Genomic DNA, 25,478 nt, shown 5'->3' with positions numbered 1-25,478 from the left:
GAAATATTTCCTTTTAAAATATTCAAAATAAAAATGTACCTGGTCACTCAAGAGCTTTAGTGGAGATGTACCAGGACATTAGTTTTGTTTTCATCATTGCTAACACAGTATCTGTTCTGCAGTCCACGGATCCAGGAGTAATTTCAACTTTCAAGTCGATGATTACAAAATAATTTCTTGTCTGGGTACAGTGGCTAATGCCTGTAATCCCAGCACTTTGGGAGGCCAAGGGAGATGGATCACTTGAGGGCAGGAGTTTAAGATCAGCCTGGCCAACATGGTGAAACCCCATCTCTACTAAAAATACAAAAATTAGCCAGGAGTGATGGCTCACACCTCTAATCCCAGCTACTTAAGAGGCTGAGGCACGAGAATTACTTGCAGTGAGCTGAGATCGGGCCACTGCACTCTAGCCTGGGCAACAGAGAGAGACTTTGCCTTAAAAAAAGTTTCTTAGGCCTAAGCTTTCATAGATAATGATTTCTCTGATGGGTTTGGTCAAAGTACATTGAAAACCTTCTGGAAAAGATTTACCATTCTAGATGCCATTGAGAACATTTGTGATTCATGGAAAGAGGTCAAAATATGAATATTAACAGAAGTTTGGAAAAAGCTGATTCCAACCCTTGTGAATGACTTAGAGGAGTTCAAGACTTCAGTGGTGGAAGTAACTGCAGATGTGGTAGAAACAGCAAGAGAAGGTCAGGTGCAGTGGCTCATGCCTGTAATCCCAACACTTCGGGAGGCCAAAGCGGGTGGATCACGAGGTCAGGAGTTCAAGACCAGCCTGACCAAGATGGTGAAACCCCATCTCTACTAAAAATACAAAAATTAGCCAGGCGGGTGGCGGGTGGCGGGTGGCGGGTGGCAGGTGCTAGTAATCCCAGCTACTCGGGAGGTCAGACAGAGAATTGTTTGAACCTGGGAGGCAGAGGTTGCAGTGAGCTGAGATCATGCCAGTGCACTCCAGCCTGAGGGATACAGCAAGACTCCATCTCAAAAAAAAAATAAATAAATAAAATAAAAATTGAGACCTAGAATTACAAGTGGAGCCTGAAGATGTAACTGAATTGCTATAATCTCACAATAAAAGTTGCTTGTTATGGATGAGCAAAGAATGGCTTCATAAAGCAGCAGCAAGGTTTGAGAGGACTGACTCCAATTCTGACAGAAGTTCTACTGCAGGTGAAATGCTGTCAAGCAGCATTGCATGCTACAGAGATACCTTTCGTGAAGGAAAAGTCAGTCAATGCAGCAAATATTGTCTTATTTTAAGAAACTGACACAATGACTCCACCCTTCAGCAACCACCACCCTAAGTCAGCAACCCATCAGCATTGATACAAGTCTCTCCACCAGCAAAAAGATTACAACTTGCTGAGCGTTCAGATGATCCTTAGCATTTTTTAGCAATAAAATATTTTAAAATTAAGGTTTGCACATTTTTTGTTGTTGTTGAGGAGGAGTTTCGCTCTTGTTACCCAGGCTGGAGTGTAATGGTGCGATCTCGGCTCACCGCAACCTCCGCCTCCTGGGTTCAGGCAATTCTCCTGCCTCAGCCTCCTAAGTAGCTGGGATTACAGGCACACGCCACCATGCCCAGCTAATTTTTTGTATTTTTAGTAGAGACGGAGTTTCACCATTTTGACCAGGATAGTCTTGATCTCTTGACCTCGTGATCCACCTGCCTCGGCCTCCCAAAGTGCTGGGATTACAGGCTTGAGCCACCACGCCTGGCCTGGTATGCACATTTTTTAAAAGATATGATGCTATTGCCAACTATAATTTCTTTATTTTCTTTTTAGAGATAAGGTCTCCCTCTTGTCACCCAGGCTGAAGTACAGTGGCACCATCACAGGTCACTGCAGCCTTGACCTCCCAAGGCCCAGGTGATCCTACTGCCTCCGCCCCCTGAGTAGCTTGGACTGTAGGTGCATGCCACCATGCCCCGCTAATTTTTGTATTAGTCAAGATGGGGTTTTACCATGTTGCCTGGGCTGGTCTCAAACTCCTGGGCTCAAGCAATCCACCTGCCTTTGCCTCTCAAGGTGCTGGGATTACAGGCATGAGCCTGCAAACTATGTTTAATATATTCAAGGAAACAGGGGGGAAATGGACAAAATAAAGGAAGGAGAATATTCTCAGAGATTTCAACTTTTTTTTTTTTTTTTTTTTAAAGAACCAAATGGACATTCTAGAACTGAAAAAATCAGTGTCTGATTCAATGGATAGGCTGGGCGCGGTGGCTCATGCCTGTAATCTCAGTGCTCTGGGAGGCTGAGATGGGTCAATCACGGGGTCAGGAGTTCAATAGCAGCCTGGCCAACATGGTGAAACCCCGACTCTACTAAAAAAATACAAAAATTAGCTGGGTATAGTGGTGTGTGCCTGTTTATCCCAGCTACTCTGGTGGCTGAGGCAGGGGAATCACTTGAACCCAGGAAGTGGAGGTTATAGTGAGCCCAACACCGAGATTGCGCCACTATGCTCCAGCCTGGGTGTCAGTGAGACTCTATCAAAAAAAAAATGTATATCAATGGATAGATGTAACAGCAGCAGATTGGATACATCAGTGGCCAGGAAAGCAGATTAATAGGAAATACCCAAATAAAAGCAGAGAGAACCAAGAATTAGGGAAAAATAATTGATGAGTATAAAAAATATTGGGTATGGCCAGCATGGTGGCTCCTGTCTGTAATACCAGCACTTCAGAAGGCTGAGGCAGGCTGAGGCAGATGGATTGCTTGAGCCCAGGAGTTTGAGACCAGCCAGGGCATTTTGTATAGATGGGTGAAACCCCATCTATACAAAACATGCAAAACTTAGCCGGGCATGGTGGTGCATACTTGTAATCCCAGCTACTGGGGAGGCTGAGATGGGATGATCACTTTAGCCCAGGAGGTCGAGGCTGCAATGAGCCATGTTTGTGCCACTTCGCTCTAGCTTGGGCAACAGAGCAAGACATTATCTCAAAAAAAAAAAAAAATGTTGGACACACTCAAAAGTCCTAGCATGTCTGTAATTGGAGTCCCAGAAGTAGAAGCAGGGAGAGAGAATAGAGTAGAAGCAATATTCATGGAGAGAGTGGTTGAGAATTTTCGAAAAACTGATTGAGTCTACAGATTAAAGAAGCTGAATGAACCTCCAGCCATGGTAAATAGGTTTAGCTCTTGAAATCAGTCCATTGTTGCTTTGTAAGTAATACATACATTATATTATTTTTAGCCACTTACTAGTTTTACGACCTTGAACAGGTCCCTTGACGATGTTAAGCCTCAATTTCCCCATCTGAAAAAAAAATGGGGATTAAAGGCTGAAAAAGTGGCTTAGAAAGTAAGTTTTAAAGAAATAGAGGTGTCACCATTGTTATTCCACCCTGACTGCCTCTGGGACAGCCTGTTTGGGGTGAATTTAAGAGCCATGTCCTATCCTCTGGCCAGCCTCTTTCCACTGCCTTTCAAGGGGAGGGTTTAGGGTGTGGCGACTGACCTAGGGGCATAGGTCTGCAGTGAGGTAGCAGCAAGATTTAAAATAAATCCAGTTTCTGAATGAATGTAGTCATTGCTTTGTTCTCCCAGGATTCTGGTAATTAAGAGGTGACGAGGTGACTAGGGTTGGCTTTCTGGGGTCATGTGATCCATCCTGATCCAGCTCCTAGCCACACACCTTCCTTAGGTTCCACCATATTCACCTTGCTTGGGGCTGAGCCAGAATCCTTCCCCCACACTTGCCAGTGGTTTAGATCTGCATTTTCCATGCCCTGCTCTTGATAGTGTCCAGTGGCGGCAGGCAGATCTCTTGACTTCTCCTGTTGCATTCAGTTTTCCAGATGGAAAAGATTTGGTGAAATGTCCTAGCTCACATGGACATTGGCATTATGGAAGAGTTATTGTAGAGAAAGGAAAAGTTACCTGGACCGTAGCACGTGGACACCAGTACTTCATAGATGGGGAAAAGAAGAGGAGCAGTAATGTTTGTTTTCTTCATTGTGTAGAAAACGAGAAGCAACATCATATAGATGTTTATAGGACAAGTTTTGGAGTCAGGCAACTGGGTTTTTACCTCTAGAGTCTGCTGCTGTCCAGCTTTCGTGTGTTACCTTAAGCAAGTTAGTTTAACCTTTCTCAAATCTCGACTGGGTGTGGTGTCTCATGCCTATAATCCCAGCACTTTGGGAGGCCGAGGTGGGCAGATCACCTGAGGTCAGGAGTTCAAGACCAGCCTGGCCAACATGGTGAAACCCCATCTCTACTAAAAATACAAAAATGAGCTGGGCTTGGTGGCAGGCACTTGTAATCCCTCAGGAGACTGAGGCAGGAGAATCACTTGAACCCAGGAGTCAGAGGGTGCAGTGAGCCGAGATCACAGCATTGCACTCCAGCCTGGGCAACAGAGAAAGACTCTGTTCCAAAACAAAACAAAAAAACCTTTCCCAAATCTTAGTTACTTCTGTAAAATGAAGGAATAGTCATATGCAGAGGCTTGTTGTAAGTTTCAAGTCAGGCACTCAATAAGTGTTCAACAAATAAGTAGTTACTGCTATTAGTATTCTAAAAATTATTTTACCAGCAAAGCTAAGGTTTTCTCTTGAGCCAGTGCCTCATCAGCAAACTCAATAGTCTGATAGATAAATGTAGATATAGCAGTAGCGATGATACTTCTATTAACTAGTGTCAGCTGTCTCTTACTGTCTTACTTACAGACCCTTGCCCTTTAGTTAAGGCAAGGGTCTGTATCTGGAAGGTCTGTCCTTTAGCAAAATGGTAGATTAGATTCAAGTTACTACCACAGAAAACAAGGCCTATGCCATTCAAACTTTTTTCTCTTCTCTGTTTTATTAGTTACAAGGAAAATGTTCTAAGTTGACTGTTGAGAATAAACAACCTTAATAAGTAAAATTGCTGGTAGGTTCACTCTTTAGAATATTTACTTAGATTTCTCTTGTTCCCTGCTCAGATCATCTGGTAAGGAAGCAGCCAGTGGTTTTTGCCACCTGCCTTTACGTAGACACCCAGTAATCCTTTATTTTCAAGAGCATTTTTCCTGTGTGTTTCTTAGAGTCTTAGGGCTTCCAGGGATTTCTATGTGAGCAAGCCTGTTTTGATATTTTATAACCCTCATCAGTTGTTTGGTGTCTCTGCCTTCTTCCTGACTACTTGCAATTGGAAGACCAGAAATCTTGACTCATTCGTCTTTGTATCTTTAATTAGCAGAATGTCTGGTATATAGTAAATGTTCCATAAATATTTAAATGAATCAATGTGCCATTGCTAGACATTATCTTTGTATCCTTCCGCCTCAGCCTCAGATTCTTCCTCTACCCTTCCTGACATTGCTCTGGTCCCTGAGAGGCTAACTTGCAGACATCAGTGGGCTCTCAGGCCCTTTGGCTTCTAGTTGGGTTTGGCCAGTGGCAAGTAGAGGTCAGAGGGAGCGAAGCGAAGATGTTGGCTCCCCCAGTTCTTTGCTCCTGTGAGGTCGCCAGACTGTGTCCTCCAACATAAGGTCACCTACTCTTCCTGATCCCTCTCCCTTCTAGGGTCTATAGCCTCTCTATTCCCTCATTCTTTTTTTTTTTTTTTTTGAGATGGAGTCTTGCTCTGTCACCAGGCTGGAGTGCAGTGGTGCGATCTCGGCTCACTGCAGCCTCAGCCTCCTGGACTCAAGCATTCTCCTGCCTCAGCCTTCCAAGTAGCTGGGACTACAGGCATGCTAATTTTTGTATTTTTAGTAGAGACATGGTTTCACCATGTTGGCCAGAATAGTCTCTATCTCTTGACTTCATGATCTGCCTGCTTCAGCCTCCCAAAGTGCTGGGATTACAGGCGTGTGCCATCGTGCCCAGCCTATCCTCTCATTATTTATTTATTTATTTATTTTTGAGATAGTCTCACTCCATTGCTCAGGCTAGAGGGCAGTGGCGTGATCTTGGCTCCCCTGCCTGGGTACTAGAGATTTTCCTGCCTCAGCCTCCCGAGTAGCTGGGATTACAGGCACCTGCCACCATGCCTGGCTAATTATTTTTAGTAGAGAGGAGGTTTCACTGTGTTAGCCAGGATGGTCTCAATCTCCGGACCTCGTGATCCACCCACCTCAACCTCCCAAAGTGCTGGGATTACAGGCGTGAGCCATCACGCCCAACCCATCCTCTGATTCTTTTAGGCCAGGGAGTGGTGACAGCTTGCACCAGGCTGCTGCACCATCGTTATGGTTTCCCTATACCCCACTCACACCTGTGTGATTGGTTTCTTTGTCCATTAACCCTCTACAAATTATCCTAATTGGACTGTACCTGATCCTTCCTGTTGGGAAGCAGCAGGCCTCAATTGCTTATAGAGATTTTCAGTTGTTTGAGTTGGACACTGGGGCTCCAGGTGACTCATAAAGCAACATAGTGCAGTTCTGAGGATGTGGGACATGGCTAGCCATTAAGGGCACTCTGATGCATGGCAGCTTGGGGAAATAAATAGCAGTTTGGGAAACTATTCTTTGCTTAGGAGAGACTTTCTCCCACAGATAATGCGTAGGATCTTATTTTAGACTGACTGTTAAGTTTCTGAAGTTGCCCCTTTTCATGGTTGTGTATCTGACTCAGCATGGGATGTGCCAGGAGAACTCGGGACCGAATATAACAGGGCAAGGATGCAGGCTCCAAGCACTGGCTTTGCCAGCAGAAGACTTTCTAAGGAATGACTGTCTCATCCAGCACTTACATTTCCACCCTTTGGGTTGTTTCTCCGCAGGTGATCATCAACAGCACAATCACACCGAACATGACCTTCACCAAAACATCACAGAAGTTTGGGCAGTGGGCCGACAGCAGAGCCAACACGGTGTTTGGTTTGGGGTTTTCTTCTGAGCAGCAGCTGACAAAGGTAATGTGGTCCCATCTGCAGTCCCACGTCAGATGCCGTTCTCAGTCAGTGACTGCCCACTGAGGGATGTGCCCTTCGTGAGCAGGATTCCTGTCTGGTCTTTGGTTTCACACCTCCTGAGATCACAGGGTGCCAAAGCAGGGGCCCTTCTGAAATACCAGGTTCCTTGAAGTTGTCTGGGGAACAGATATTTGTATCTAACAAATGCTGCTTTGGGGCCTGAAGCATGGCCAGTCCTTCCTCCCTTCCAGGTGTCAGCCACCGCTCCCAGTGCCTGGCAGTATCAGCACGCACACTGAGCACTGGCTTGTGTGCCAAAACCAAATCAGTTGGATTTTCAGGACTCTGAGGGTTAGGTGACCTTCCTGTGTGAGGGCACAGTTGTCAGAGGTTGTTACTGTAGGACTTCCAAGGAAGAGACTGTTCCAGCTGCCAAGACTGCATCTTGATGAAACTCCTTAAACCATTTGAAGTAAGGCACACTTTTTCTCTGACAGCCATCAATGTCAGTGACCCTGTGGTTGGAGCCCTTAGGGAGTAAGGTGATGCTTAATGGAAGCTCTTAGCCTGGACTCCACACATCCCTTAAAATGCCACACAGTGGTGTGTGTATGTTGCTTTTTTTCTAGGGAGAGGATTCATAGCTCCAAGTTGCTTCTCTAAGGGGCCTGGGACATACTCTTTGGATGGTCAGAAAGTTGTTGAGAGAACCTCAAGAACTGAGGGAATAAACGGATTGCCTCTGAGAGGCCTTACTCAGCACTTTAAAGGGGCTGAGATCTGGTTTTAGAGCATACATTTCCTTTTAGGGTAGTAGTAGAGCCCTTTGTAAGTGCTGAGAATATTTTGGTTTAAGATAAGATTGACTAGTTTACAAGTGAAAGAAATTTGTTGGAAGAATGTTGGAATCTCTCAAGGAGTGCAAGGGAGAGCTGCACATCCAGGGAAGGGCCAGAGCCAGACTTGCTTCCAGCAGCTTGGCTCTAGGAGTTATTTCTCTCTAGACCATTGCTGTGAACATCTGACTGACTGGACAAGTGCGATCCCGCCTCTGCTCTGCTGACACCATGCTAGGCACAGAGGATCAGAGACATCATCCCTGTTCTCAGGGCTCCACAAATTTCCAGATTCTTGGGGAATTGACAGAGTTGCCTAGGGCAGACTTGGCTGCTTGGGTTACCTGTGTGTATTGAAGACAATTTTCAAAGAGGGGAAAATTAGGGTGCATCAGGAAGCCTCCCACTGGCAGGGGCCTGCTGGCATGTCCCCTTCCTTTGTCCAGTGTGTGTGCATGTGCTTGAAGGACAGAGAGGACGTCCTCTCTGTCCCCGATCCTTCAGCTCCAGGGCTTGTGTGCTGTGATCCCGGATGTTTACCAGGCATGAGCGCAGCAGAGTTCCACAAGGCCTGCCACTTCAGCTGATTCGGTACCTGGGAGGAGCTGAGAATCCTATGGCAGCTAGACTCTTGCTTCACTTCATATGCAGAGAACTGAGTTTTCCGCAACCTCAGTTGTTTTGAAGCAGCGTCGTGTGGGATAGAAAGTACTGGGTAAATCTTTGGCTGGTGCGGCTGGCAGAGGCATGGCAGTCCACAGTGTCTATTCTGGTGATGATAAATCACCCTTCTCCTAGAAGGGGCCCAGTGGAATCAGCCTTCACTAGGGAGCTGGCTGGGGCCTAAATGTGTGATATTGGCGTGGGTCACTGTGTTGGCAGCAGGACGCCCAGCAGGGCCAGGAATCAGGCCATGGAGAGCAGGAGTATGTGTTTTCAAGCCATTTGGTGCCTTTTCCCCTGGCACCAGGGCCAGTGTGTCCGTAAGTCATTTGAGCAAGTACCAGGCTGTCTGGGGAAAGCAAATGACTGGGTATCCACAGAACAGCCCTTCCTGCCAGCTAGTTTGAATATTCTCTTTCGCTGTGAAGGCCTCTGAAGAGCCTGCATGTGGAACATGAGTATTTTCAGGCTCTGGTTCCCTTTGGACCCATTAATGTTGCTGTTTCTCAAACCTCTTTGTCACTGTGTTTCTCTGCGGCTTCTCCTCAGGCAGCTAGGCCCTTAACGGTTTCCTCCAAGATGTTGAATCCAGGTCACCTCTGCTGTGCCTGTGGCACCATGAGATGTTCCAGGGTTTGCCCACAGGGAGGATTTCCTTTTTCCATTGTCTGCTAGATAGCAGGATTAGCTCCAGCCCATTCCTGGCGCTGTGAGGTGTATGAGGGAAGCTGCGGAGAGCTCAGCTGATGGAGTGTCCAGAATTTTCGGGGTGGGGAAGGCTGCTAACGTCCAGTCTTCAAAGGCTTTGTCAGTCATGCCAGAGTTTCTGTGGACTTTAACCTATGGCCTGAGAAGGATTTTAAGCCGAGAAGGAAAACGATCAGATTTACATTTTAGGTAGAATGTTTTCTGGCAGCAAGTCAGATTAGATTGTTTTAGTCCAGGGTAGAGCAGATGAAGGGTTAAGAGTTGAAGAATTTTTTAAAATACTGAGGCACAAATATTGGCAAAACTGGGTGAACAGAAGAGGAAGAAGAGACTCTGGGATAATGAGGGATGGGGAGGGTAGTGAGGCCATTTTCTGAAATGGGGAAGAGGAACAGGAATAGATCCTGTGAGGAGCAGAGAGAATTTGTTTAAAGCAGGAGCAGGTATGGTGGTGACTTCTTTGAACAAGTCAGACTGTGCCACAGTTAGATGGAACCTCTGTCTGAGGGAGCAGTGTGGAGTGTGGCTTTCCCTCCTGAAGAGGTGCCTGGTGAGGAAGGGTGTGTTGGCAACCCCACCCCCACCCCACCAAGTGGCCCCTTCCCATACCTGCCTCGTATCCACACAAATTGGCCTGGGAGCTTCTGTCTGAGACAGGGTGCCTGGCAGACCCATCCTGGTCATGTGCTCCTGATCCCTCCCAGGCCTGGAAGTTCTTCCCCAAAGCCAAGGCTGGTTTGAGAGAATCACTTCACAATTTCCTGGAACAGTTTTTTCAATCTTTAAAGGAACCCAAGCAGCTAGGTAGAAAGGGGGAAGGTTTCTATGAACAGAATTGACAGCAGGGAGAACTCCAAACAAAAACCAGAACACATTGTCCAAGTTAAATTCTCTGTGCCTCTGAGAACTGAAGAGACCTTGAGCTGTGCCTGCTTCCAAGGATGGTCACCTGTAATTTTTCCCAGACAGAAGAAAATGTCCTATCATTAAGGAGGAATGTACTGTCCTCCCAAGCCTCTCAGCCTCTGGTGCAGTGCTGGAGTTCCTGCTCTGTGCCCAAAACCTCCATCATCACAAAGACTTGACAGAGAAGCCCTCAGATGACCCCTTTGTCCAAACATTTTGAATCAGCTTCTCCCCCTGCTCTCTGAAGGAAATGATTAACCACACACTGATAAATTATCATGAAGTGAGTCTGGCCATCTCAACAAGTGGGAGTTAGCTAGCACAGAGGAACTTGGCCTCGAGTGCTCCCAAGGCATGTACTGAGGGGACATCCAGGCTAGTACTGTCTGTTTCCCAGAGCAACCATCCACAGCCCGGTAGGGGAATGGTAATCAAGCACTATAACTAGGCTAGAGAAAGGAACACCAGCATGGACATTTTCATCTAAGAATACTTTATACATACTTCCCTCTCTGCCCCCTAGAAAGAAAATAGATGTCTTGGTCTTAACTGTTCCATTATAAGGACCACTTCCCAACCACAGTCCAAAAAGTATTATTACAGGGCAATTTTCTGCTCTTTAGATAGGCTCTCCAAAAATAGTAGAAGCTGTGTTTTCTCAGAAGTAAACTGGAACTCATCTGTCCACCCACTGGAGAGGACATAAAACCCCAACCTGCTGAAGGAAATTGAAAAGGGACTTGCATGTTCTGATAAAAGGAAGAGCTTATGAAAGGAGACAAAAGAGGGACAAATATAAGAATGAGCCAGTGGTTAAAATTTAGATTCTTTCTGGCATTTGACCTCGAGTTGTCACTGTTCTAAATTTGGTTCCATCTTACTCGTCACAGACAGAAGGAAACACATTCTCCTCTTAAGCCGGAGTGACCCAGGATGGCATTGCCAGTGCACAGTGGTAGATCTGGCTAAACCCTGATACATGCATGACATTTCAGTGCTTTTGATCCATTTCAGTGATTTCATCTGTAATTCAAATTTGTCTTCATATACTCACTTTATTCACTCAGTATCGTTGTAAGAACGTTGTTTTATCTCCTACCTTTCTGGGTCCTGATTTAACAGCTAATTTTTAAAATGGAGGATATTAATCATTCTTTTGACATGTTTTAAGTAGAATGCTTTTGGCTGCAAGTAACAGGTAACCTAATCACAGTGCTTAAATACGTAGGGTAATTTCTTCTCATGTGACAGAGAAGTCCTGAGGCAGGTGGTTGCTGGCACTGGTACCGTGGCTCCATGATGTTGGGTCTGAGGGATCTGCATAGGTTTCATTTGTTTTTTTTCTTTTATTGGCCTTTTCCTTGTGGTGATAAGATGGCTTCTCAAGCTCTATCCATCACATATGCATTCTTGGCGAGAGGGAGAAGGAAGAGGGACCACAGCACCTTCTTTGGAAACTGCCCTGGCAGACATCTGCATTCCATTAGCAATGCTGGGTCCCTAGGCCCTTCGCTTCTCCCACCAAAAACCAGGAAAATGGGTTTCCATGATTGGCTTCGACTGGCTTTCATTCTCTAGCACCTAGGAAATTTCCTGCTCCAAGAAAATTTGAGATTCTGTTAAGCTAAGGGAAAGAAACAGATTTTAAATAAGCGAACAGTAGTGTGCCTCAGGTCTTCAATGGCTAAGGCGGAAAGAAGCCACAAATGAAATCAAGCAGTAATGTTCTCATTTTCTGTCATGATAATGATTTTGATTATTACCCCAATTGTAAGAAGTACTAAAAAATGGCCTTAATGAAGATGTGAGAATTTGGCAATACATGTCAGAAACCTTTGTGATTTGAATATCCTTTGATCCATGGGTTTCATTGACAGGAATCTATTCTAAGGAAACAATTGTAACTGTGTATAAAAATTTCACTACAAGGATTGCATCATTTACAACAGAAAAAAAAAAAAAAGAAAGCCATTACATCCAGTAGTAGGAAATTGGTTGAACTGCAGTGTATCCTTCAGGGTAATATGCAGCAATTAAGATGTGTAGTAGAGGCTGGGTGCAATGGCTCATGCCTGTAATCTGAGCACTTTGGGAGGCCAAGGTTTGTGGACACTTGAGGTCAAGAGTTTGAGACCAGCTTGGCCAACATGGTAAAACCTTGTCTCTACTAAAAATACAAAATTTAGCAGGGTTTATAATGGTGGGCACCTATAATCCCAGCTACTTGGGAGGCTGCAACAGGAAAATCACTTCAACCCAGGAGATGGAGGTTGCAGTGACCCAAGATGACACCACTGCACCACTCCTGCCTGGGCAACAGAGTGAGAGTCTTTTTTTTTGGGGGGGGGAAGGCAGGAAGGGAGGGAAGAAGGACAGTAGGGAGGAAGGAAGGGATGAAGGAAGGAAGGAAGGAAGGGAGGAAGCGGGGAGGGAGGGAGGGAAGGGAAGGAAGGAAATCAAGCAATGAGAGAGACGTTGCCGACCTGGATCTAGAGGTTTACAAGTTGATTTATTTATTTTTTTGAGAGAAGGAAAGAAAAAAAAAACAATAAGTAAAGGAAAGGAAGAAAGAGGAAGAGAAAGAGGGAGAGTAAATGGAAATATTGCTTTATTTTGAAGAAAATTGGGTATTAATAATGGCCAATCAATGTTTCATTTAAACTTATGGGTAGGTGTGATGTAGTATTGACAAGAATGTATATTTTGTGTATTTGAAGTGGAGAGCTCTATAAATATTTATTAAGTTTACTTGTTCCGGATCTGAGTTCGAGTCCTTGATATCCTTATTAATTTTCTGTCTCATTGAATCTAAGTCTCGTATCTGGGTGTTAAGATCGTTAGCTCTTGTTGTTGCATTGATCCTTTTACCACTATATCTTTGTTGCTTTAAAATCTATTTTATCAGATACGAGAATTGCAACTCCTGCTTTTTATTTATTTATTATTTATTTTTGCTCTCCATTTCGTTAGTAAATCTTTCTCCATCCCTTTGTTTTGAGTCTTTGTGTATCCTTGCATGTGAAACAGGTCTGGATGTAACATGCCATTGGGTTTTGGCTGTGTCTTTTGATTGGGGGATTTAGTCAATTTAAATTTAGAGTTACTGCCATTTGATGTTGACCAGCTGTTTTATCCATTCGTTGGTGTAAATTCTTCTTTATGTTGGTGCTCTTTACTTTTTGGTGTATTTTTAGAAAGGCTAATACTGGTTGTTTCTTTCTGTGTGTAATGCTTCTTTCAGAAGCTCTTGTAAAGCAGGCCTGGTGGTAATAAAATCTCTGAGTTCTTGCTTGTTCATAAAAGATTTTATTTTTCCTTCAGTTGTGAAGCTTATTTTGTCTGGATATGAAATTCTGGGCTGAAGGTTCTGTTCTTTGAGGATGTTGAATATTGGCCCCCACTCTCTTCTGGCTTGTAGAGTTTCTGCTGAGAGATCTGCTGTAAGTCTCATAGGCTTGCCTTTGTGGGTAACCTGACCTCTCTCTCTGGCTGCCCTTAGTATTTTCTCCTGTGTTTCAACCCTGGTGAATCTAACGATTATGTGCCTTGGGGTTGCTCTTCTTGAGGAATATCTTTGTGGTGTTCTCTGTATTACCTGGGGTTGAATGTTGACCTGCTTTGCTAGTTTAGGAAAATTTTCCTTAGTAATATCCTGAAGGGTATTTTCCAGCTTGGATTCATTCTCTCCGTGGCATTCAGGTACACCTATCAAACGTAAATTTGGTCTTTTCACATAGTCCCACATTTCTTGGAGACGTTGCTCATTCTTTTTTATCCTTTTTTCTCTAATCTTGTCTTCTCGTTTTATTTCATTAAGTTGGACTTTGACCTCTGATATCCCTTCTTCTGCTTGAACAATTCGAGTGTTTAAACCTGTGCATACTTCTCGGAGTTCCTGTATTATATTCTTCAGTTCCATTAATTCACTCATACTCCTCTCTAAGTTGTCTATTCTCAATAGGATTTCATCAAACTTTTTTTCAAAGTTCCTAGTTTCTTTACGTTGGGCTACAACATGCTCTTTTAACTCACCAAAGTTTGTTATTATCCATTCCTTGAAGAGTGATTCTGTCATCAGGATGCGCTTGTTCTCCATCAAGCCTTGTTCCATTGTCGATGTGGAACTGTGATCATCTTTAGAGGGAGAGGCATTCTGACTTTGAGTATTCTCAGCTTTTTTACGCTGGTTTCTTCCCGTCATTGTAAATTTATCCTCCTGTCGTCTTTGAAATTACCAACTTTCAGATTAGGTCTCTTGAGTGGACGTCCAGGTTGTTAGTTCCCAGGGCTAGAGCAGCGGCGTTAAAACTGATGGTGCTTTTCTGCCCAGGATTCTCCTGTCGGGCTTCCTTCTTGTGTCCGTAGTAGGCGACTCTGCCTTCCTGGGACTCCAAACCTCGGTCAGAAGGGGAACCGGTCCCGTTTACTCTGCGCCGAGGTGCCGTCACAGCCGCTGCGCTGGGCTCTGGTGTCGTGGGGGCCCTTGCGGGTCCTCCGAACCTGTTTACTCTGCTCCGAGTGCTGCTGCGCAGAGGTGCCAGCGGAACCGCTGCGCCGGCCACAAGAGTCGCGCTGGCCACCCGTGTGTTTCCTCCACTGGGGGATCTTCTGCTCCGTGAGTGACCAGAATTTGTCTGAAAGTGTGGCATCTTCTAGTTCTCCGCGCCTTCCCTGAGAGCTGCAATCCCGGGATGTTAGCAATTGGCCATCTTGGATCGTTCTCCCGAGAGTCTTAAAAAAGAATGTGTAGGACAAGATCATATAATTGCATGGAAATATTAATATAATACTGTTTCAAAAGATGCTGTAAAATGAGATATATAATCTATTTTAAAAGAAATATAGGTAATGAATGCATATATACAGACAGAGATATCAGAAGATTATGTCCTTCTTATCTTGGATGATGGTGTTGCAGGGCAGGGAAGCCCATAAATTGGGGCCCCACCTGTGAGGGTTCTTGGCTTTGCCCTGGAGGGAATTGAGGGGTGAGTTGGTGGTAGAAGAAAACAGCTTTACTGAGGTGGCAGTGTTAACAGCTCTGTGGCTGCTCCTGCAGAGCAGGGCTGCGCTGTAGGCAGTGTGCCAAGAGCAGCAGCTAAGGGGCAGTTCTGCGGTCACGTTTATACCTACTTTTAATTACATGCAAATTAAGGGCCAAGTTAGTCAGACATTTCCAGAAAAGGGGTGGTAACTTCCAGGTCATTGCCAGGGAATGGGTAAACTGTCATGGCTATGTGGAGCACATTAGCCAGTCTTCAGTCTGGTCCAGAGTTGAGTCCTGCCTCCTACCTCAATGGGACTGTAGGTCTACATATACATAATAGCTGGGCGTGGTGGCTCATGCCTGTAATGCCAATACTTTGGGAGGCGAGGCAGGCAGATCCCCTGAGGTCAGGAGTTCAAGACTGGCCTGGCCAATATGGTGAAGCCCCATCTCCACTAAAAATACAAAATTAGACGGGCGTGGTGGCACATGCCTGTAATCCCAGCTACTCAGGAGGCTTAGGCAGGAGAATCACCTGTGCGCAGGAGGCGGAGGTTGCAGTGAGCTGAGATTGCGTCACTGCACTCTAGCCTGGGCGATAGAGTGAGATTCAGTCTCAAAAGGAAAGAGAAAAAAAAAAAAATATATATATATATAATATTGTATAATTCATATATATTAATATGTATTATATATAACTTATGTAACCTAAAAGTTAAAAAATATGTATTTTTGCAGATCATCTCCCTCCTCCCACCCTCCATGCTCCAAATAGGCCTTTGTGTGTGTTGTTCCTCTCTATATGTCCATGTATTCTCAACGTTTAGCTCCTACTTATAAGTGACAAATGGAATCTAATTAACCTAAAGAGCTTCTGCACAGCAAATGAGACTATTAACAGCGTAAATAGACAACCTACAGAATGGGAGAACATTTTTGCAAACTGTGCATCTGGCAAAGGTCTAATATCCAGCATCTATAAGGAACTTAAATTTGCAACAACAACAACAACAAAAAAATCCATTAAAAAAGTGGGCAACGGATATAGGCACACCCTTTTCAAAAGAAGACATACATGCAGCCAACAGTCATATGAAAAAATATTTTTTTCTAAATTATGTTTTCCAAATTTACAAGCTTATATGCTTTTTTTTTTTTTTAGAATAGGGGAACTATTAGAAAATGCAAGACTTGGTGGGTTGGGATTTTTCACAGAAGGACAATGACTAGGCGTCTGTCGTGTCGGGCGCTTTTCTTCTGCTAGTTGGAGGCTTTGAGAGGAAGTTTCTCTCTGTCATTCTCCTAGGGCCCTCTGGGTTGTTTCCAGTGTTCCATAGTTGCAGACAATGCTAGAATTCACATCTTTGATCTTGAGGGCCTTTTCTCCCCGTATTCTCAGTTATTTCCATAGAGCATTTCCCAGAAGCTATATCATTGGGTCAGTAGGTGTGTTTTTTTCACTCATGAGACATATTTCCAAATAGTTTCTCAGTGGGGCTGTACCAACATTACCAGAAATATCTTGCCAGAACAGAGAATCTAATTGTTTAGAGTTTGCTCATTTCACAGGCAAACACTGGCACCTCATTATTTTGATTTGCAATTCCAACAAATGGCTGAATGGTCTTTTCTATAAGTTGTTACTGCATTTGTTATTCCTGAATTTTGCCATTTATCTATTGGGTTTGTCATACTTTTCAGTTTGTACGAATTCTTTCCATTCTAAAGAAAATAGTCCTTTTTCTGTTGTACTAGTGTAGCTATAGATATTTTCCCAAAGCTGTTGTTTCCCTTCTGGTTTAGCTTTTTTTTTTTTTCCTTTTATATTCAAAAGCTTTAAATTGTTATGTAGTGAAGTCTGTCACTTTTGTGGGTTTAAGAAATTTCTTCCAAGTTTAGAAAATTATCCTCCCACCTCTCAAGCAGAAGCTTGATACGTGCTCAGTCTGTTTGCATTTTTTTTTCTTCAGGAGCATCTGATTTTTTTTCTTGCCCCTTTAACTCATCAGTAATTTATCATGCTACAGGTTTGTGGGATTTAAATTCATTTCCTGTAATTTAATAAAGTTATCTCAGTCATATGCTGAGTAACCTTCCTCATTTATTTCTGATTCCCCCTTAGTCATAAGCTGATTTTTTATATAAAAGGTCAGGCCCATTTCTCACCCATTTGTTCTGTTCCATCATGCATCTACTAATACCATACCTTGAAAAATGATCATTTATTTAAAATGTACCTGATAGAGTATATTAGTCCGTTTTCATGCTGATGAAGATATACTCAAGATTGGGCAATTTACAAAAGAAAGAGGTTTACTAGATTTACAGTTCCATGTGGCTGGGAAGGCCTCACAGTCATGGCAAAAGGTGAAAGGCATTTCTCACATGGCAGCAGACAAGAGAAGAGAGCTTGTGTGAGGAAACTCTCATTTTTAAAACGATCAGATCTGAGACTTATTCACTATCATGAAAACAGCATGGGGGAGACCCGCCCTGGTGATTTAATTACCTCCCAGGAGGTTCTTCCCATGACGTGGGAATTGTGGGAGTTAACAATTCAAGATGAGATTTGGGTGGGGACACAGAGACAAACCATATCTTTCCATCCCCTCCCAGATCTCATATCCTCGCATTTCAAAACCAGTCATGCCTTCCCAACAGTCTCCCAAAATCTTAATTCATTTCAGCATTAACCCAGAAGTCCACAGTCCAAGTCTCATCTGAGACAAGGCAAGTCCCTTTCACCTATGAGGCAGTAAAATCAAAAACAAATTACTTCCTAGGTACAATGGGGGTACAGGCATTGAGTAAATACACCTGTTCCAAATGGGAGAAATTGATCAAAACTTGCATGGGCTACAGGCCCCATGTAAGTCTGAAATCCAACAGGGCAGTCAAATCTTAAAGTTCCAAAATGATCTCCTTTGACTCCATGTTTCACATCCAGGTCATGCTGATGCAAGAGGTGGGGTCCCATGGTCTTGGGCATCTCCGCCCCTGTGGTTTTGCAGGGTACAGCCTCCCTCCTGGCTGCTTTCATGGGCTGGCATTGAGTGTCCCCTGCTTTTCCAGGTGCACAGTGCAAGCTGTCAGTGGATCTACCATTCTTGCGTCTGGAGAACGGTGGCCCTTTTCTAATAGCTCCACTAGGCAGTGTCCCAGTGGGGACTCTGTGTGGAGGCTTCAACCCCATATATCCCTTCTGCACTTCCCTAGCAGAGGTTCTCCATGAGGGCCCTACCCCTTCAGCAAACTTCTGCCAGGTCATCCAGACATTTCCATACACCCTCTGAAATCTAGGCAGAGGTTCCCAAACAGTAATTCTTCACTTATGTGCACCTGCAGGCCCAACACCATGTGAAAGCTGCCAAGGCTTTGGGTTTGCACCCCCTGAAGCCACAGCCTGAGCTGTCCATTGGCCACTCTTAGTCACAGCTGGAGCAGCTGGGACGTAGGTCACCAACTCCCTAGACTTCACACAGCATGGGGATCCTGCCAAAGCATGGGGACACAGCCAAACCATATCACAGGGCTTGTTATCCTACCTCATTATATTTTAAGCTTATTGTCTGAAATTTTCTTTTTGATTCTCACCTGTTTAAATGTAAACAAAATCTTTGATAGACTACCAAGTCTTTTACATGATTTTTTTTTTTCCTAAAATGGATAGGGCTGCCTAGAACTCATTCATTCACTCAACAAACTTATTTGTACTGTACCTGCTTTTTGCCAGGTGTGGGAGGAGGGCACAAAGAGGAAAGATGTGGACCCTGCCACAAAGGAGTTCATGATAATGATGTTTTTTCTGTAAGAGATTCTCAAAAAAAAAAAGGTGAGGGAGGCTTTGTTCATCCCTGCTGGACCTCATGTTTTAAGCAATAAGTATTGTGATTTTCCTCTGCCAGGATTGCAATAGTTAAATATGGAGCCTCCCCAGCTGTGGCTTTGTTGACAGGGCCTTCAACCACAGGCCAGAACAGAAAGACTGACCTTTTCTGCTTACCCTAGGATGCTGAGTTCACCTACATCTGTTTTCTGGCAAGGTTTCCCAAAGCAGATAACTGTTACTGGCATTGTGAAGATACCCAGAGGATAACCTATGCTCAGAAATAAATGAGTTCTCAATAAAACCCGCAGAATTGTTGATAGCTTTGCAACTTGCTAGTGTGTGTGTGTGTGTGTGTGTGTGTGTGTGTGTGTGTGTGTGTTGTCAGCAACCACATTTAGTTCTTTCTTTGTAATACACACCAGCATTATCACAGGCTGTTCTCTGTTCAAGCAATGAATTTGCTAATTAAAATTGGCCACCTTGTTAGTGACTGTAAGCTAATGAGTGATATGATTGCCCTGGGACTTGAAGAATTGTTTTACTATGGAAATATTAAGATATTAATAAAAAGTAGAGAGTATAGTATAATGAACACCCATATACATATCACCTACATTTAACAGTTGTTTACATTTTACCCCATTTCTTCCACTTTTATTGTTGTTGAAGTACTTTAAACCGTAATTATTAAGACATTTCACTCCTAAATACTTAGTATTCATCTAAGAAAAAAATGACATTTTCCAATGTAACCTTGACATCATTAGCACTTCTAACAACATTAGTAACTCCTTGATATCATCTAAAATCTAGTCTGTATTCGAATTTCCCCATTTGTCCCCTCAGAAGTCTTACAGTTGGTCTGTCCAAAACAGGATCCAATCATAGGCTACATGTTATGGTTTACTATTTTATTTCTTAAGCTTTTAAAATCACAAGAGTTATTCCAATTTTTTGAGTGTTTATTTTTCACGACATTGACATATAAGAGTTTTTGGACTTTTCAGTATGGATTATGAAGTTTTCCATGATTTTTTTTTTTGTGTGGTTAATAGCCAATTTTCATTTGCCATTTTTGTATTAGTTTTTTTTTTTTTTCGGGACGGAGTTTCGCTCTTGTTACCCAGGCTGGAGTGCAATGGTGTGATCTTGGCTCACCGCAACTCCACCTCCTGGGTTCAGGCAATTCTCCTGCCTCAGCCTCCTGAGTAGCTGGGATTACAGGCACATGCCACCATGCCCAGCTAATTTTTAGTATTTTTAGTAGAGACGGGGTTTCACCATGTTGACCAGGATGGTCTCGATCTCTTGACCTCATGATCCACCCGCCTCAGCCTCCCAAAATGCTGGGATTACAGGCTTGAGCCACCGCGCCCAGCCTTTTTTTTTTTTTTTTTTTTTTTTTTAAATGGAGACTCACTCTGTTGCCCGGGCCAGAGTGCAGTTGTGTGATCTTGGCTCACTGCAACCCCTGCCTCCCAGGTTCAAGCGATTTTCCTTCCTTAGTCTTCTGAGTAGCTGGGATTACAGGCACGTGCCATTACGCCCAGCTAATTTTTTTGTATTTTAGTAGAGATGGGATTTCACCATGTTGGCCGGGCTGGTCTCGAACTCCTGACTTCAGGTGATCTGCCCGCCTTGACCTCCCAAAGTGCTGAGATTACAGGCATGAACCACCACACCTGGCCATATTAGTTTAATACATCATAATCAAAGTAGCTTCAGTATCTTCCATATTGGTTCAGATCTGACTTGCCCAGTGCTGTTTACTGGAGTATACGTCCTTATATTCATTTAATAGCAAATAAAATTCTTCTGGATTTGTACAGAATGCATTGGCCTAAAAGGGACGCAAAATAAATAAAGTCTGTGAATACCAACCATGACTGAAGTTTAAAAAAGCTTTAACAAATATTCTTCATGTTCAGTTTGCAGAGAAATTCCAGGAGGTGAAAGAAGCTGCCAAGATAGCCAAAGACAAGACCCAGGAGAAAATCGAGACCTCGAGTAATCATTCCCAGGTAAGACATGTGTCCATAAAGTAAATCTGAGTGGGGTTGGTGATGGGGTCTCTTGTTCCTTGCCACTCTGGCCAGAAATAGGGAATTTTGACAGTAGGTCATTTTGAAGACTTTTTCAACTATTAGCTTAATCACAGTGACATGTTTGTATTAGACTCTTTATTTTTTTAGGATGTGGTGTACTATATTTTGGACAGAAAATTGTTGATGAGATTCGAGTTAATGCATGTCCTGTCCCTGGAGTGACATTCTGTGGTCACTGTGTTTAAATGCCAGTGGCGAGGGCCCATGTCTCCTGGCTGTGACGGGGGGGTGAGTTTCTATGTAGGGTACCTTGTGCCCACAAGAGAGAGACTTGATACCAGACAACCTTTGTGTTCATCTCCAGTTTTAACAGAGGTCAGGTGGGAGATGGTGTTCCAATAGCTCTGTCTTAACGCAGGAGAGCTGGCTTGGCCAGGAATTGAATAGTCTGTCTGAAATGTGAGGATTGACTGGAAAGGACCTCTTTTAACCTGAAATCAACACACCTGCCTTCCTGATATCTAGAGAAGTATATGTGGTGGTGGGAGAAGTCCTGACCTAGTGACGGGGTTATATGTAGAAAGCCAGGGGAAAGGGAGACTTCAGGAGGGAAGACTGAAGGGCAGGAATAAGTATGATGTACTAGCAAGATAGCCAGGAGTCTGCCCGGTGGGCTGAGGTGTGCTGTGGGAGGCATGGGTGTGTGCTTGGAGATACTGTGAAGACCTAAAATTCTTCATTAGTGGGTAATTTATTATTTATTAGCTATTTGTTTAATTATTCTTGGGTAGTTGGTAGACATTGGAAGTGTTTTGTGACTGTTGATTTGGACTTTTCACCTGAGAGGATGGGCTTGCTTGCAGATGGTAAGGCAGGCAGGGAGGGAGTGAGGGCAGAAAGATCATCTAGAGGCTGTGAAGGGGAGAATGGCTGGGCCAGGGAAGCCTGGGGAGGGGGTTGCAAATGAGGACAGGGTGCAGAAAGAGAACCGGGAGGCCTGGGCATCTTAAGCAGTCAAGATCAATGCTCTAGACTTGACCATCAGCCTCACAGGGGCATAGCTGAAGCCTTGGGTGCACAAAGAAGCAATGGAGAGAAGAGGGCAGATGCTAGAGCCCTAGGAAATGGGCCCAGTTATGAAATGGGAGCCAGCAAAGACAGGGATGGAGAAGTTCCAGTGTTGGTGAACCCCAGGAGGGAGCATACCCAACATATGGGTGCTCAGGAGGGGAGAGAATGAGAGGGACCTTGGGTTTGTGGGAGCTATGGCTGACCCTTGGGACAGATTTGGTGGCTTAAGATGTTTCAAAAAGGCAAAACCTATGTCTGCCTTGAGTTATCTCCCCAATACCTTGTCCGGGCCTCATCACATAAATATGTCCACATGGGCCTATGGAAATGAATGCGAATTCCATTTCAGGTAGACAGGAGCTTTCCTGAATCTTTTAAAATAATCTTTAATATGATCTAAGTGATACCATTAATTTTGTATACTAATTGAACAGTCTGTCTAAAGTGTGAGAATTGACTGAAAAGGACCTTTTTTTTTTTTTTTGAGATGGAGTTTTGCTCTTGTTACCCAGGCTGGAGTGCAATGGCACGATCTCGGCTCACTGCAACCTCCACCTCCTGGGTTCAGGCATTTCTCCTACCTCAGCCTTCCGAGTAGCTGGGACTACAGGCGCATACCACCATGCCCAGCTAATTTTTTTGTATTTGTAGTAGAGATGGGGTTTCACCATGTTGACCAGGATAGTATCAATCTCTTGACCTTGTGATCCACCCGCCTCGGCCTCCCAAAGTGCTGGGATTATAGGCGTGAGAAAGGACCTCTTTTAACCTGAAATCAACACACCCACCTTCCTGATGCCTAGATTAGTGTATGTGGTGGTGGGGGAATTCTTGATTAATCTCTGAGGAGCTATGAAATTCAGCATGTGAAATGGTCCATGGTCTAGAAAGTTTCTAATATGTTATCTTTTTCAGAATACCACATATGACAGTGATATCTTTGAATTTAATTCTGAATCTCAAACTCCTGACCTCAGGTGGTCTGCCTGCCTCAGCCTCCCAACGTGCTGAGATTACAGGCATGAGCCACTGCACCTGGCCCTTTTTTTAATTAGTAATCAAACAGTTACTTGGTTTTCTGAATCTCTTAGAATATGAACACTTTGATTATGTTTTCCAAATAGGTGGATTTTTAAACAGCCTAATTACAAAAACACTTAATGTGGGGCTGTTTTGTGACTATAAATTACTACGTTTGTCATATAAAGGAAAAATTACCATACTGTAAAGAAAATAAAAATTATCTACCTCTCACCACTTGAAGATATTTTATTAGGGTTTTCTGTGTAACTTTTTTTTTTTTTTTTTTTTTTTTTTTGAGACAGCGTTTCCCTCTTGTCACCCAGGCTGGAGTACAGGCGCAATCTCGGCTCATTGCAACCTCTGCCTCCCATGTTCAAGAGATTCTCCTGCCTCAGCCTCCCGAGTAGCTGGGATTACAGGAGCCCACCACCATGCCCAGCTAATTTTTTGTATTTTTAGTAGAGATGGGGTTTCACTATGTTGGCCAAGCTGGTCTCGAACTCCTGACCTCAGGCCATCCACCTGCCTGGGTCTCCCAAAGTGCTGGGATTACAGGCGTGAGCCACTGCGCCTAGCCTGGTTTGTATCTTTCTAACATAGTTTTCCAGTATATATTTTATATTATACCATTTAACCTTATGAGTATTCCTTTTCAAAACTGTTTTAATGGCTGGACAACATTCTAGTGTTTGTATCACAGCTTATTCAGTTAATCTCCTATGATTTGGGACATCTGTATTTCTAAGTTTTCACTAATATAAATAACATGTGATGAACATCCTTGCGTATCTTCGTGCACTTGGTGGTTTCTGCATAAGTTCTTGAAATGGAGGTGTTGAGTTAAAGGTGTGGACGTTTTTTAAGCTTTTGATACATACCACAGACTTAGCCTGCAGAAATATACAGTTCTAACTCCCACCTTCAGTGAATAAGGCTTTTTCTTCCCACACCCTCATCAGCAAAGTTTTGTTAATTTGACAGATGAAAAGTATATTATTTCTTTTCCTTTTTTTTTTTTTGAGACAGAGTCTTGCTCTGTCACCTACGCTGGAGTGCAGTGGCATGATCTCAGCTCACTGCAGCCTCTGCCACCCAGGTTCAAGTGATCCTCCTGCTTCAGCTTCCCCAGTAGCTGGGATTACAGGCATGTGCCACCACACCTGCCTAATTTTTGTAACTGTGGTAGAGACAGGGTTTCACCATATTGGCCAAGCTGGTCTTGAACTCTTGACCTCAGTGATCCACCTACTTTGGCCTCCCAAAGTACTGGGATTATAGGCATGAGCCACTGCACCTGGCCTTCATTTTGTGTTTCTTTTTTTTTTTTTTTTGAGACAGAGTTTCGCTCTTGTTACCCCAGGCTGGAGTGCAATGGCGCGACCTCGGCTCACCGCAACCTCCGCCTCCTGGGTTCAGGCAATTCTCCTGCCTCAGCCTCCTGAGTAGCTGGGAATACAGGCACGTGCCACCATGCCCAGCTAATTTTTTGTATTTTAGTAGAGACGGGGTTTCACCATGTTGACCAGTATGGTCTCAATCTCTTGACCTCGTGATCCACCCGCCATGGCCTGCCAAAGTGCTGGGATTACAGGCTTGAGCCACCGCGCCCAGCCATTTTGTATTTCTTTACCAATGAGATTAAATATTTTTTATGTTTATTGATTGTATGTTTTTTTTCTTTTGTAAATATCAATTACCTACCCCTTTTAACTTAAGGTGCTTTTTTTTTGGTATTGATTTTCAAAAGCTTTATTTTTAAACACAAAATATTTTGAACATATGCAAAGCTAGGTGTAACTGTATAATGGGTCTTCCTGTATCCATAGGTCTGCTTTAACAATTAGGAAATTATGGCCAGTTGTTTCATCTACCCACCTACTCCTTCCTCCTCCCCTCTGTTTTAAAGCAAATCCCAGACATTTCGTTTCATCCATAAATATTTGAGTGTATAGCTCTAAAAGATGAGGACTCTAAGAGCTTGTCAACATAGGAAAGATACTAACATTTCTTTTTCTGCTTTTTTTAATTTGTCTCAAAATAAAGTTTCGTTCTTGTTGCCCAGGCTGAAGTGCAGTGGCATGATCTCGGCTCACTGCAACCTCCGCCTCCTGAGTTCAAGTGATTCTCTTGCCTCAGCCTCCCGAGTAGCTGGGAATACAGGCATGTGCCACCAGGCCCTGTTAATTTTGTATTTTTAGTAGGGATGGGGTTTCTCCACCTTAGTCAGCCTGGTCTCGAACTCCTGACCTCAGGCAGTCTGCCTGCCTTGGCCTCCCAAAGTGCTGGGATTACAGGCATAAGCCACCGCACCCGGCAGACTTTTGTTTTTCATATGTGCTGCTGCATATATTTCCCCCAGGTTTTTGTTTTATTTTAATTTTGTTTATGGCATTTTTTTTTTTAATTCAGAAATATAAACTTGGATTTATACACCAGTCTCTTCTAGTTTCCTCCTTTGCCCGTGTGCTTATTGGAGGCTAAGTAAGATCTTTCTAAGGTCTTATATAGCACCAAATGGAATTTCACCTCTCCGTG

General features: G+C 43.8%; 1 protein-coding gene across 7 annotated transcripts in view; it reads left to right on the top strand.

Moving 5' to 3' along the window:
• Positions 1 to 25,478, top strand: part of HOMER2 (homer scaffold protein 2) — a 103,713-nt gene that overhangs the window by 66,860 nt on the left and 11,375 nt on the right. For all 7 annotated transcript variants that reach the window (XM_002749176.7, XM_008998485.6, XM_035303944.3 and 4 more), the window contains exons 3-4: positions 6,744 to 6,875; positions 20,733 to 20,825. In XM_002749176.7, coding sequence (XP_002749222.1) covers positions 6,744 to 6,875; positions 20,733 to 20,825 — 225 coding nt within the window. The remainder of the gene's footprint in view (positions 1 to 6,743; positions 6,876 to 20,732; positions 20,826 to 25,478) is intronic.

This window comes from Callithrix jacchus, chromosome 6, assembly GCF_049354715.1.
Source record: "Callithrix jacchus isolate 240 chromosome 6, calJac240_pri, whole genome shotgun sequence".
In the NCBI taxonomy this organism is placed as follows: Eukaryota; Metazoa; Chordata; class Mammalia; order Primates; family Cebidae; genus Callithrix; species Callithrix jacchus.
Note: the sequence above shows the minus strand (reverse complement) of the source record. Positions and strands in the feature narration are given on the sequence as shown.